At 45.4% G+C, this 15,287-nt stretch overlaps 1 protein-coding gene across 1 annotated transcript in view; it reads right to left on the reverse strand.

The window, feature by feature from the left end:
• Positions 1-15,287, reverse strand: part of LOC111869976 (neurobeachin-like protein 1) — a 166,675-nt gene that overhangs the window by 45,371 nt on the left and 106,017 nt on the right. The window contains exons 35-36 of the mRNA XM_033753628.1: positions 7,997-8,146; positions 1,656-1,813 (exon numbers count right to left, since the gene is read on the reverse strand). Of these exons, the coding sequence (XP_033609519.1) occupies positions 1,656-1,813; positions 7,997-8,146 (308 nt within the window). The remainder of the gene's footprint in view (positions 1-1,655; positions 1,814-7,996; positions 8,147-15,287) is intronic.

Genomic DNA, 15,287 nt, shown 5'->3' on the forward strand with positions numbered 1-15,287 from the left:
GGTAAAAAAAAATGAGAAACCTATGCAGGAAACGGCTGCTACCTGTCGGCCTGCGAAACTCGGTAGTCCATTTTCCTTTAGTTGCTTGTGGTAGGGTGGGGCCGAGTCAAATTGGTACGTCGGCCACTAACTGGCCTAACTGGCCTAACTGGCCTAACTGGCAAGGGAAATCGAAGTACTAAGAGAAAACCCACCCCAGTGTCACATTGTCCACCACAAATCTCACATGATGTGACCCGGGTAGCAGCGGTGGGAAGCTATGGCACGGCCCTTAATCTGTCCTGAAGTAAGGATCCCTACCGTTAGCAATCTGTTTGTCACACCAGACTCAAAGGAATGTGAGTACGCGAGTCACCGGTGTGACCATATTCCATATATAAGATGAAGAAAAACAAAACAGAGGCAAGGCAAACCAGAACCCCTGCGCTTTGTGACCTCCGCTACACGGTGCAAGCAGCAAGGCCCCATCCACTCAAGCCTGTCCAAAGGACTGTTTCTGAACCGGCGCCAATGCGACATCGAGGCTGCCATTCATAGTAGAGGGCATCCTGCGCTAGATCTCCACATTCGTTCCTTCACCCCTCGGCGGCAGGGTCCCTTAAATGCACTCGTATAAGGGAAATGGCTCTGATGGCTCGAACAATGGGGTCGTGGGTTCGAATCCAACTTGAGACATGGATGTTTATGTGCGTTTGTGCTGTCCTGTGTGTAAGTATCGGCTTGCGATCACCCGGTCCAAAAAGTCCTACCGACTCTGTATGAGATTAAGAAACTGAAAAAGGGGTGAGGGCCCAACAAAGGGCTGTACAAGCATTGATGAATGAATGGATCTGAAGGGCATAACTGTAGGTCGAGAGCAATAAGATGGTGGGGATCTAAGGGGAGGAGGGGGGGAGCGGGTGTGACATAAATAGATCACGTGACACATTCATACCCGCTAAAGTGTATCTTCGTTGGTGGACGAGGACAACTTAAATGTGTAAACCATTCCTCATAATATGATACAAGAAATCGTAATTGAATTAAAATTAATGTAGGTAAGTCTGTTTGTGACACGACGCCTGAAAGCCGGAATAGTGAAGTCAGAGGAGGCGTCCATTGCTAGAGAACGGGTAGCTAAACAGGTTCCCGGGCGTTACGAGAATACATGTCCGTTGCTGGGCAGCGGATTTGGTTACCACGGTATTACAGGCGTATCCGGGACAACGCAGACATGAACAGCAGAACCGAACCCTTGGAGGTGGTGATCTATATTCGGTCCGCATGAAGTTAGTTCAGTCCGAGATTCAGAGATCCGGATTGAGAGTTCGGGTAGGCCGTACTGAGCTTGAGACCGGCCCGAGAACCAGAAGAAATGCAGTGAGAGATTCGTTATCAAGGAGTTCAAGTAACAGAGACATCATATAAATCCAATCATTAAATATAGAACCCACAATTATTAGTCACGCTACCTCTTATGCGTGACATTATTATAGTATGAATTAAACTGGTATATTAAAACCAATCCTAGTCTATTTTCGTGGAATGGGGGGAGGGGTCGGAGAATGGGGTAGGAAGGTCGGAACGGTGGTGTGCGTACAGTAGGTACTACGTGTAACAGTGAGTTACACACGCACATGCAAAGTCAGAGAATTTGATAATGCAGAACGTCCTACCTTGACCGCCACGCTCCTCGCGGCCCGATGAAGAACTGTTTGAGATGGCGCCACTTTCGCCGCACTAGGAGCTCCTGATTGCGCTGCTGGTTCAGCAGGTTGTTGTATCGCGCGCCGTCCTCTGTCTGCCGCTGTCGGAACGGTTCCATCATCTGGGTCTGCAGACACACAAACAAAAGAGAGCCTCTGATGTAACGGGAATGTAACACAAACTGTTCAGTTCTTATGGAACCTAAAGACTGAATTAAATTATCACCATTCACTTCAGAGTGTTCTACGTTCCATCCCCTGTACCTAGAAGGTATATTTGTCTCTGTGCTTATTTAGTTAAGCGCTGTACCATGAGACATATGAGGAAGCGGAGTTATAGCTCCACCGTTTTCAACATCAGTATTAGATGGAGTGCCGATTACGGTAGCCGAGCGGTCTAAGGCATGTACTGTCTTCGCTTGCTTGGAAACCGGGATCGTGGTTTCGAATCCCACTCAGGGCATGGATGTTTATTTTGTGTGTGTACGTTTTTCTGTGTTTGTGTACAGGTAGAGGCCTTGCGACGAGCTGATCACCCGCCCAAGGAGCCCTACCGAATGTGTAACATTTAGAAAAACCGAAGTGAATGGAGAAGTTCATGGAGGTAGGCCTAGGCCCACTGGGGCTGTGGTGCCAAGGAAAAAAAAATAGATGGAGGTCAGTTGTCAGCTTCACGCCCCTGCCGCTTTACCTTCCCCGGGGAAAGAGACGCTGATACCCATTGGATAGGAGACTGGGAAGGCCCCAGAGCCGGTCTGAACGCTGTGGAGCAGGCCGCCCAGCACGTAGCCTGTCGCTATACTGGCTGAGCTATCCCGCCTCCTGGTCCCTTATCTAAAGATGCAAAATCAATCAACTTTAAAAATCATCTGATATAGCTCCGTATTTTAACCTAATTAATGAAATGTTAGCTACGTCTGACATGTTTTGGCAGAATTCTATGGGTGTGGCAAATTAAACGTTATTAATAATTTCGTAGTACACAATTACAATAAATACAAATATATGAAAATCATATACAATGTAAAAACTGTTTTTGAGGCATGAGAATATTAGTCAACAATTTAAATTTCTCGTCCTGTTTCATAATTTAAAATTAATTAGTAATTAATCTACATTTACACTAAAGGATCATGTATCAACAGTTATTTTAAAAAAATGCAAGGTTATATTGTACTTCAATGGATTGTGATCACAGAATATGAGATTTAAATATTTCTTATTCAATTAAACACACCTGAAGTTGTCATAATTCAGTCGTAAGTGTAGGGTATAGACAACAGTCGTCAAATTGACACAAGTTTAGTTGTATCAGATGGTTTTATTCATGTGTCACGAATGAAAGACACTATGTTAATACTGACATTCTCAAAACTGCAAGATTATGTAAATTGCTTAATTCCATGGGGCAGAGTCCTTCTTGAGGAGCCCATAAGAACTCTGCTGGACAGCAAGTTCCACGATTCTGTGAAACCTAAAGGTTCATTGCTGCGTTCTCATAAAACCATAACTTGTTCCAGCTCTGTGCTAACTGAATTTTCTCCACATCTTAACACACTGCCTCCTTAAAATCCGTTTAATATCGCCCTTCCTTCTATATCTAGGTCATAAACGTGGTCTCATCAGCTCATGTATGCATCTCGCCTCTCTCCTGAATGCTGCAAGTCGCAAACCCCGACAACACAATGCTTCCGCATGTGGCACAAGATTAATTACTAATAATGAACAATACAGGTCATCGGTATGTGATATTCTGCATTTCCTGTACCTCGCTGAGCCTGAGGTTCGAATTGCCTCAATATAAATACACTGGAATGACACGAACAGCCGTGCTCATTTGGCAACTTCTCCGACAGGATGGTGTGGTGTGTTGTCTATAAGCAACGGCGTTATCATTGTGCCTGACCCTCTTACATCTAACAAACTACAATCACTAAACGGTACACGCTCCAATATACGTATAAGATAAAAAGTTAAATCTATCCCTGTTACAGGCCCTGAAGGCCCATAGTATTGTGAGACGTCGAGGCCCCCATATTTTCTCTAGACAATCGGCTCACAGATGGCGGTAAGTTTGTCGGTCTTAAGCGCCGGCGGCCCTTTACCTCCACGAAGATTAGTGGTACTCATTTCTGTTAGAGGCTGAGTCGACCCCAGAGCCAAGTGCGGCTGGAAGGATTAGGTCAATTAAAAAATCCAATTACCTCATCGGGAATCGAACCCGTGACTTTCCGACTTGTAGCATTGTGCCTCAACCAACTATGTTACCGCCGTATTTATTTAGTAATACGTAACTTCCGCGTTTCCTCTTTCCTACCGCGGACCTTGCAGAGAACACGCAAAGATATTACGAAATGTTCTCCCTACTCTGGTCAGCGCGTACGTTTACCACTGCTGTTATAGCGACGTTCAAGTGCTCTAGGTCAGTTTCTTGGTGCGATCTGAATCCTCAACCTAAAAACCTTCTTTTAGTTACATGACTAAAGTTTAATTTCTTAATTTGGATGTTGTTCTCCCTTTAAAATTTTAGTTGCTATATAAGTGATACTGACAAGGAAAAGGGTGAAGCTGTCCCTGTGCTTAATTGATTAAGCCCTATGCCATGAATGGGAAGTGCATGAATGTCTTTGTGTCAGTCCCTCTGATACCCTACAAATTCATGAGAAGAATATTCAAAATGGGTACATGCCATGCCAAAGGGACCAGCATTAGTTCCCTGCTTTCCTACAATCGATAATACCAAACATACGTATATTTTCATGTGCTCAAAAGTGCTAACGGGAACTAATTTTAATAAATCGGCTGTCAAGATTAAATTAAATACACTAACTAAAGTAATCTACCAGCTCAATCCTTATCTCACTGTCTCCATGGAGCCAAAAGACTGGCTTAGATGCTAACAGTTGTTCAGCTGGTCAAGAAATTCCATAGGGTTGCATGAACTTAAACTTTCCCCCACTATATCTGAATATCTCAAGAATATATTTCCGGATTTTTAATTCTATGTTATAGTAGTCCTATCGCTTAGGGGGTTCCTTGCAGCTGGGTGTTACTAAATCAGATTCATTACAAACAGACCATCAAGCTACAATTAGAACAAAACAAATGTGAGGTGCGTTATAGTGTTAAGTGTGTTAGCAACTTTCATCGAGATGAGTTTAATTGCTACTTTCATTTGAATCCATCCAACAGCCACGCTGGAGTCACGCGCCGTCTCGCTGCCACGAATCTGGGTTTACTTGCGTACTTCGAAAGTTATATTGATGTCCATGTTCTTCTATTTCGAAACTAAAATTAGGACTGGCAACGGAACTTGGGGCAATGAAAATAAACAGTCATCCTCATAGTGTTGCCAATTAAACGTGTTTAAATGACTGACGTGCCTTCAATCTCGCCCCTTTTTTGCTATATCGCAATAAGCTCTACAGTCCTACTCCGAAGAGACTAATGTCGCACAAAAAGGTATATTAAAACCCAGAAGTTATTCAGCACAATTCTTATCGTAAGTCGGTAAATGACTTAAGTTACAAAAGGGACCACGTGAGGTGCTTCTATCTGGATGCACACAAATCTTGGAAGGTGAATTAAATGTGGAACCCACAACCGTGGTCACCTAGGTCAACATGTCCGGGAGACAACTCTGCCTACCGTGTAACTGCGACGACCTGAAGCGTCGAATATACAAACGTCGAGCAAGAACGCAATAAGGAACCTTGTAAAAGATTTTGAATGAGTTCCTCACGTTTCGCTTGTAGGTCAACATACAAGCTGTTTATGCTTAAATAATTTACCAATAAGCCATGAAGGCACATAGGGGAATGGAGGTATAGCTCCATCATTCTTAAATTCGACACTAGATGTAGATGGCCAACTTCACGCCCCGACCTCTTTACCCTCAGGAAAACAGCCTCCAGTACCCACTGGGCAGGAGGCTGGATGCGCCCAAAGGTCTGTGTGGCCGTTATGGAGAAGAGAAAAACCTCTTGCCCCTGCTGCGAATAGAACCCCAGTCATCAAGCCCGTTACCCCTCCGTATAATGACTGAGTTAACCGGGCCCTCTGACATACCTAACTACTGCAAAGAATTAATTTTGCCGGAACGAGACGGGTTCGATTCCTAATGAGGTCACTGGATTTTTCAATTGAACTAATCCTTCCAGCCGCAGTATGGCCCTGGGTTCGACTCAGACTCTAACAGAAATAAATATCTGGGATTTTCCTGGGGGTAAAGGTCGGCCGGCGAGTAAGACTAACAACCTCGCCTACATCTGTGAGGCGACTGTCTAGAAAATGTGGGAGCTTCGACGTCTCACAACCCTGTGGGCCCCCATGACCTGTTACACGGATAGCTTCACCTTTCTTCAGTCATGTATTTATTTATTTATTGTTTGCTTCACGATGAAGTGGGTAGCACAGATGATACAGAGTAGAATGCCAGGATTAGTGAACAATGAATTGGAAAGGACGTAAAAGGAAGCGGTCCTAACATAATTCGAGGCTCTGGCCCCATCCAACTGGGTCACATTTAGTGCCATTTTGCCATATCAGTCGACATTTATGGCATGGAGCTGAAACATCGTTATAAAACCATCTCTGAACGGATCAGTAGCAGTAACAGGGAAACTGCTACGAACCACACGGAATAACACTGCGCAAATGCGTGTACCTGTTGAGAGTTATCAATTTATTGTATTTCTGCGCACAGCCTACTGCCCCCCCCCACATCCGCACAATTACACAGCTTGCATCATCATCATCATCATCATCATCATAGCGGTGCCCTAAGACGGCCTTCATTAAGTCGGTATGAAGGTCATGATATAGGAGGTCAATCTACCGACACGCCTCTTCGTTTCATGCCGTCAAAAATATCAACGTTGCGACTGACATGAGAAACTGTGTATGAACAAAGCTCATTGGAGTGGAAAGTGGATGCCGACTCAATGAGATTATTCGAGATTCTGCATATCTCACGGGCCTTCACACAGCAGCCTCGCACGGAGAAACAGTTACCGGCAGTCAAGTAGGCCGGACGCATGCAAATGGGCCACATGACTTCGGTTGGACACAGATCAGCCAACGAGATCGAAAGGTCAACATCGCAAATACCAAAGCCAGTCACTGGACATGATCCTGAGCCAGTTCCATCCACCTCCCATCCTCGCAGCCTGTTTCCCTAAGATCCATCTTACTAATTAACTAACTCTCTGGTAGCAGAACCCGAAGGTTCAACGCCGCTAATATCAAAGCCCACGACTGGACAGGATCCTGAGCCAGTTCCATCCACCTCCCATCCTCACAACATGTTTCCGTAAGATCCATCTTACTAATTAACTGACTCTCTGGTAGCACAACCCGAAGGTTCAACGCCGCTAAAATTCTTCGGCCCACATCGTGTCCGGTGAGGACCACGTGTAGTACCACAGGCATGAACAAAAACAACGGGGGTTTCTTTAACTGCGAAAGAACATGGAAACGGCTAAGTCTACGTTGGGATCTCCTGTGCCATCTCGCATCTGTTTCTGTGGTCTCTGAGAGAAACGGTCCGCTGCCCCCAGGCATCTGTGTACGAGGTTAAAAAACAATGAATGCCATACTGCAATCGCCATGACATTCGCTTCTTGCAACAATGGCGGCTTACAAACACACTTAGACGTCCGTAACAGCGCATGCAATGAAACAATTCCACTAGGTCTGTACCACGTCCAGCTCGTATTATTCCTTTACTCCTTTATTTACAGATTATTTAACAGAAATTTCACCGAAATCTCTGTATTCAGGAAGCGCTAGATTCGAATCTAGGCCAGGACATCGGCTATCCTGACTGAGGGTTTTCATGGTTCACCTCAGTACCCCCAGGCAAATAAGAGGATATTACCTGGATTATGGGAAGATCGATTCCTTCCAAATCCTTTCCAATTCACCTATCGGACATCCACGAGTCATAGTGGCTCTGTCGATATAGCGACGGGCTACGGGCCTGACGGAAGGGGCAAGATTTTTCTCTGCTTCACAGCGTCCAGACCGACTCTGGGGCCCGCCCAGCCTCCTATACAGTGGGTACCGGGGGTAACGCACCCGGGTCGTGAAGCTGACGATCTATAGTCGAAGTCGAGAATGGTGGAGCTATATTTCCACTCCCCCAGTACGTTTTCATGTCGTCGTACTTAATCGCGAATAGGGGCGATGCGCCTGTTTAATATTATTTCTCACCCGACGGAAGGTCTGTTTTTTTAACAACTGTGGGCTGAAGAGTTTCTGCAGGAACGCAACTTCACATATAACACGGGGAACGGACTGTGTGACAGTACCTGGAATCTCAGCTTACTCTCGCCCACCTCCCTGTTGCGCCGGTGCACAGCGGTCTTAGAGCTCTCGTAGCACTCGGCCCAGAATACGTTCATGGCTTCCGTCAGCTGGGCGTTGAGCGCCGCCTGGTAGGCGTCGTGTAACGGCTTCACCTGCAACACAGCGTCTCATCAGAACAATGGCACTCTAGAGAGAGCCACCGTCACACAGTAAGAGTCTAATGGATCCCTGAGCAGTCAGAGAGCGAAATATGGTCATGGATCCGCGCGACTCGGGAACCAAGAATCGCTGTGCTGCCGAGGGCCAGCGGCAGTTTAGCGATCCTAAACATTCTCCTCTCGTCTTCCTCCTGCTGCTTGCAACCCACGTACTGGTTGCTACAAGTCCGTTCAGACACCCAAAAGCTTTTTTAAAAACGATGCTGTCATCTATGTCTTGGTCTTCCTATGTCTCTCAATCCTGCAGTGAATATTGGCACCCTACTACCTAGAATACCATTTACATGTTGAAGAACGCTGTCTTATGTGATGTAACGTCGTGTAGTCCTGCCTCGCTCTGCGTGCAGCTTGCTTCCTACTAGTTGTTTGCCTTACTCATCAACCCTGAAGACGGAAGCAGTACGTTCCTCCGAAACGGCAGGGAAATCTCTGACTACATGAAGTTACATCCCAGAAGGGCTGTGATTACCCTACTTCAACATATTACGGCATGTAGATCTGTTACTAGGCAACGACCTCGAAACAAGTGAACTATACAACAGCCACTGCTAAGTAACGATTCCATAAGTAAGCGTGTTTCCACAAGATAATACAGCAATAATAGAAGAAATTTTTCTATGCAGCCCGTGCCGAAATGTTACAAGCAAAACAAGTTAGGAGGAGTGACTTATATAGATAGGCGCTGGAGCTCAGATGTAGTGAGCTACTGCTTTCAGAAGCTGGTAGCTGAGGCCGGGAACTGCGGAAACCCAGGGGAAATGGAACGTCCGCCTTTGGAAGCCGTTACCAAGAAATGGCTAGTGAAGACTGTAACAGTCTCCGACAGTGACTTGTGAAGTGTGTAACAATGACAGTACAATCCTCACCTGTAGTTACCAGTTGTAAGCGTTCAATACATCCAATTACTGAAAGAAACCCCGTCTATAGTCACTAAAATTATAATATTTACACGTTGAAGTTTTATCTTCTGGAATACAACATTGTGCAGCCCGATGGAAGCGAACGGACATTTCGGAAACTGAAGATGGGACGATAGGTTCCTCCGAAATGTCGGTTGACTTTCGCTCAACTACACGGTGTAACATCACGGAAGAGAGTACTTTTCATAATCACTGTGTGAGAACGTCAAATCCAGCAGTCAATACACGTATACTTCCAGCAATAGCACTCGAACATTGGGTTCTTTTATGCCGTGGTGGAAGGGGGCGTAGAGGTATCCCACCGCTGCCCCCACTGTTGCGCCCCTGCGACAGTGGTGGATTGGTTGTCTCACCGCTGTCACCAATGTTACGCCGTGGTGACAGGGGGTGTGGAGGTATCCCGTTCTGTCACCCGGTTTAGTATGCTGCCATCATCTTGTTCTGTCAAGAAAACTCAAGCGAACTTATCGATCGCTGACGTCACTGGTCCTGGCTTTAACTCGCAATTCGCCGAAGCTTCGGGAGGTGCTGGAGTCGTCAGGGAAGAGGGTAACACTTGAGGAAATGCTAGGTTTAATTAATATCACAGCGCATTTCTATCCTACTCTATTCAACTCTGTCGCTATATACATAATATATACACACTTTGCCGACGTTTGTCGGTTCGCATTACATTTGGTTATGACCCTGTAGTACACACATTAGTTCTATCTCCTGGCACCCTGCTGATGGGTACCCAATACCTCAATCTATCTCTCTCAGTAAACCTAGTCCATCTAGTTTTCACTTTCTCTCCCTGGGGTTTGCACTTTAATATTGTAACGTGTTTGCAATCCAGAAGAGTCACTGCTATGGAAACGCTAGAATAGACCGTTACAGAGGAGACAACAATTGCTCCATTGTAGTTCTAACAGGAGTCTCCATGGTTATAATAGAAGGCTCACTGTGTAGCAACCGCCGCGATAAATAGCCCAGCTTCAGCGAGAAACAGTCAGTCTTCATCGAGCCGTCTAAGGAGCCAGTCGTCATCCAGCCTTCGAAGGAGTCAGTCGTGACCGAGCCTTCGGAGAAGAAAGTCTCCGTCGAGCTGTCTAAGAAGAGAGTCCAGTGTCGGCCGGAATATTGTAACACTGCAAGTTGTGATGATTGTAAAGTGTGTGCAAACGAGCGAAAGAAATAAATTCNAGCTGACTCGTAGGGTTCCGGGGGTGTATTCACCCGCCCATCCTGACGTAAATTTGGGTTGGTGTGGCCCACTCATTGGCTGTTTATCGTAAGGGGGTTGGCTCTTTCAGGTCTACCGCCCTCTCCGACTCAGCGTTTTCCTCATGTCATAGTTTTTATGACCTACTTCATATAGCTTCTACCTCAATGTCAGCGTTATTACGCTGTCGCGCTAACATTCTGATTACTAAGCTACTGCCTGTTACACTTCTTCGCAAACTCAAGCTTCCTGGTACGTTTCATCATTTCTGTTTCTTAATCTTAAAGTCTAGATACACTTATTCCAAATTTACCCCCCAAAACCATATCTACTTGTACATAACCCTTGCGCCATTACAGGTTCCTTCATCAACAACAAAGAAAACGAATCGAATGAAAATTTAGTATTCTCAGTAATGTTTCATTTTGGAGTCATACTGTGTGCAGAGTGTTATTCAATTTCTGCCCCACGATATAGATGTATAATTCTATGATAAATATATAGTTTCTAAATTCACGACATTTTGGCCACTATTTTAGGCAACAAATAGTGGCCGAAACATTTCGTAATGTAGAAACCATAAAGTTATCATAAAATGATACGTATATTATAAGACTGAAACTGAATAAAGTAAAATAAAATATACAGTATCCTCATTTAGCAAGTAACGGGACTGCTCCCAAAGCAGCGGGAACTACCTTGCTTACAAATGTTACAACAAAAGTCGCGTTAAGAAAGTAGACGCAGCCTTTGTACAGTTTACATGCAGTGTGGAGAGAAACGCATTTGCTTGGAACGTACTTGTGGGCACGTCACACCTTCAGTACACAATCTTACGGAAGAAAAGTCCTGCGTGTTAAAATCAATATCCGGTGTGGCGAGTTTGGTTGCTAGTAACTTTCTCATAGTGATCACATGTTCTACGTCACAATCTGATGGCCAGGCACGTTCGAACATGCTTTACTCACCCATACTCAAAGCTGTAAGGGAAACAGAATTCGTGACTTCAAATTAAATACATAAAGGCGCGTCCATATTACTCGTGTTCGTGCTCGTGCTCTCCAGGCTTGTGCTCGTCGGGAGACTCGTCTGGCTTTAACTTGTGCTCGTAAATCATCGTTCACACTACTTCAGTTGCTCGCCAGGCTTCGGCGCGTGAGGATCCGTATATTTACTCGTAGTGTGTATAGGCTGTAGTCGTATTTTATTTGCTACAGTTTTTAAATGAAAAATTTATAATTTGCTTGTCTCGTGACTTTTCATATCGTCCACATTACTCGCGAGCATAGCGAGTCATGTGGACGCGCCTTTAGAAAAGATGTACTTGAGAACTCTGCACATAATACGGCAGAAAGAAGAATTCTGTCCGGTCACGGGAGCCGAGCGGTCTACGGCATGTGCTGCCTTCGCTCGCTCGGAAGCCGAGATCGTGGGTTCGAATCCCATACAAAGCATAGATGTTTGGTGTGTGTTCATTCTGTTTGTGTTGTCTTGTGTTTATGTAGAGGCCTTGCGACGAACTGATCACCCGTCCAAGGAGTGCTACCGTCTGCAAAATGACCAAAATGGAAAAAGAAACAACCGCGATACCGTAAAGGTAAGAGAGGAACGGGTTAAGTAAGTAAGAAGACTTTCGGATCAGAAGTGCACATGACGAAATCATAATAAAACTCGAAAGAATTAAATCAGAATGGATTATCCAAATAAAAGTGCCTCGGATTTCGACTCTTGTTGAGAAAATGGGCAAATATAAAGATTACGTCTGGAGTATGACGTCACGTAATCTGCCAGCAAGGTAACAACGTTTCGGAGTAAACCACTTCCTCCATTTTCACGGTAGAATGTGTGAGTTGCTTGCTTCTTGGCGGGTGTTCGTTTTGCTTATTCCTTGATCATGAAGATGGATGTCGTAAGTTCATAAACGTCGGCGAACGTCTCCCAAACTACACGGCGTCACACCCAGAAGACAGTATAATCACAGGCGTGAGACTTTCAAATCCACTCCGGAAAGTCTGGCATCAAAACGGATATAAAAACAAATATGGGAATCTACCGAATGAAACAAGCGGACGGACAGAAAAGCCCCCGCGATATGTTTACTATTCGTCCGAACACAAATACGTGCACCAACAGACGGACAAGAGCCTACAATTCGTGTGTTCTAAACCCAGTGACACACATGCAGACAGTGAACAAAGAGAGTCGGGTGTGAAACCACGTCTCGCCTCTAAACCGACTTAAATCCCGTCGGTACTAACAACCTCACTTGAAGATATACGTTGCTTATTTGCGGACAGATACTAACGTAATACTCGTTCAGAATCCAACGCCAAGTCCTATAATTCGTTACACAAGCTTTCCTACTAACAACTTCCTCTGCTTTCTCCCGTATTCCTTTCTTTCCAGTACTACACGTTATCGAAAAACATAACGAGGCCGACGCTGCCATCTCCCACGAAGAGCACACACAAATGCTCACTCGTAATCCGTCTTCGCTACAAAGCATTGTAGCGTGTAGAGCAGTTGCTACGCAACGACCGCGAGATGGAAGGATATACCAGGGCCGCGGCGGTCTGGGTTCGAGCCCACGTCAGGTCATGTGGGATCTGTGGTGGACAAAGTGGCACTGGGGCAGGTGTTCTCGGAGTATTTCGGTTTCCCTTGCCAATTCTCATTCCACCGACTGCTCCAATTCATCATCACCTATCATCTGGGGCTGGTACACCTGGCCAAACAGCGGCCGCAGTACCAAGTGGACTCAGTCTCACTCCATGAGAAAAATAATTAAAAAAGACTCAGCCTGACGACTGGCAGCTGTTTGCCGGGGCTGACCTGCATTCCGCACAGCACGTCCCGTACAAGCGGTGGCATACATCGCTCAGCATACGCAGCTGCTGCAGTGCCTCGAGCCAGTTCCTCGGACCGCCGACAGATCCCCTGACTCTTATGTAACCCGCAGGTTCATCATCGTGTCCCCAACAGCCGATCACTTGAGCCTACACTCCCGCCATGTGCTCTGACGAAGTTGAGGCATGACGGGAAAAGGAAATGTATTTAGGAACTTAAATTTATGCTGTTTATGAATATTTTTTACAGATCGTCGTAGAGTTGTGTGCCTATATTGAAAAGGCGCCATATTTAAAATTATTTAACTTGTTGCATTAATGTTTAAATATGCTCATCTATTTTTAATGGAAAGGGAAATATACCCCGATTTCCCCCACTGCCGGTGTCCATGCCTGCCATCCTACATCTTTTAAGATCCTTCTTAGTATAATCCTCCTAAACGATTAAGTCTTCCTGTAGGTCTGTTCCCTTTAGGCTTTCCAAATGAAATGTCATATGCATTTTCATGTTTCCCACGAGCGATACATGCCCTACCCATTTCATATCTCTCGACTTCATCACTCTTAACAACACTTGAAGAGGAGTACAAATAATGAAGCTTCGTATCATGAAATTTTCTCCCATCTCCCCTAACTTCCTCTTGAATACAAATGTTCTCCTCCGTAGAAGACAACCACTGCACTTGGGCTTCTTACAGCAACCACTATGAAGAGTGCACTATCTGTAGTGCGGTGCCGTGTAGTCTGGTAGATGTTCAAAGACGTTTCTCTTTTATTTTTTGGTCTTCACTGATGTGTCTACAAATCGCGTGCTTACATTCCGTATGAAATACCAGATGATGGGCAAAGTCCCGAAACCTAGCAATCCTAACTGTTACATTTCCGTGGTTTACTTCATTACATCAGTATCTCGACTATATATGGTTGAATGGTATGAGGACTGGTGAACAGTGTATTGGAAGGGATTAAGAAGGCAGCCGTCAGAGCCTAATGCAAACACTGTATGGGCATTTGTCTGCAAGAAATAATGAAGGTCACAAAATTACTTCAAGAAATAGCAGCCGACGTCCCGCCTCTGAATGGAACCTCCCATTCCCCACATACACGTCCACAATCTTACGGAGACACTTCCTACATTACCTGTCCAAGTACAAGACAACCACCGCGTGTGCCAATCTAGACACTTCCTACATTACCTGTCCAAGTACAAGACAACCATCGTGTGTGCCAGTGTAGACACCTCCTACATTACCTGTCCAAGTACAAGACAACCACCGCGTGTGCCAATCTAGACACTTCCTACATTACCTGTCCAAGTACAAGACAACCATCGCGTGTGCCAGTGTAGACACCTCCTACATTACCTGTCCAAGTACAAGACAACCATCGCGTGTGCCAATCTAGACACTTCTTACATTACCTGTCCAAGTACAAGACAACAATCGCGTGTGCCAATGTAGACATTTCATACATTACCTGTCCAAGTACAAGACAACCATCGTGTGTGCCAATCTAGACACTTCCTACATTACCTGTCCAAGTACAAGACAACCATCGCGTGTGCCAATGTAGACACTTCCTACATTACCTGTCCAAGTACAAGACAACCATCGCGTGTGCCAATCTAGACACTTCCTACATTACCTGTCCAAGTACAAGACAACCATCGCGTGTGCCAATGTAGACACTTCCTACATTACCTGTCCAAGTACAAGACAACCATCGCGTGTGCCAATGTAGACACTTCCTACATTACCTGTCCAAGTACAAGACAACCATCGCGTGTGCCAATGTAGACACTTCCTACATTACCTGTCCAAGTACAAGACAACCATCGCGTGTGCCAATGTAGACACTTCCTACATTACCTGTCCAAGTACAAGACAACCATCGCGTGTGCCAATCTAGACACTTCCTACATTACCTGTCCAAGTACAAGACAACCATCGCGTGTGCCAATGTAGACATTTCCTACATTACCTGTCCAAGTACAAGAAACCCATCGCGTGTGCCAGTGTAGACACTTCCTACATTACCTGTCCAAGTACAAGACAACCATCGCGTGTGCCAGTGTAGACACCTCCTACATTACCTGTCCAAGTACA

Source organism: Cryptotermes secundus, unplaced genomic scaffold (genome assembly GCF_002891405.2).
Source record: "Cryptotermes secundus unplaced genomic scaffold, Csec_1.0 scaffold2419, whole genome shotgun sequence".
Lineage (NCBI taxonomy): Eukaryota > Metazoa > Arthropoda > Insecta > Blattodea > Kalotermitidae > Cryptotermes > Cryptotermes secundus.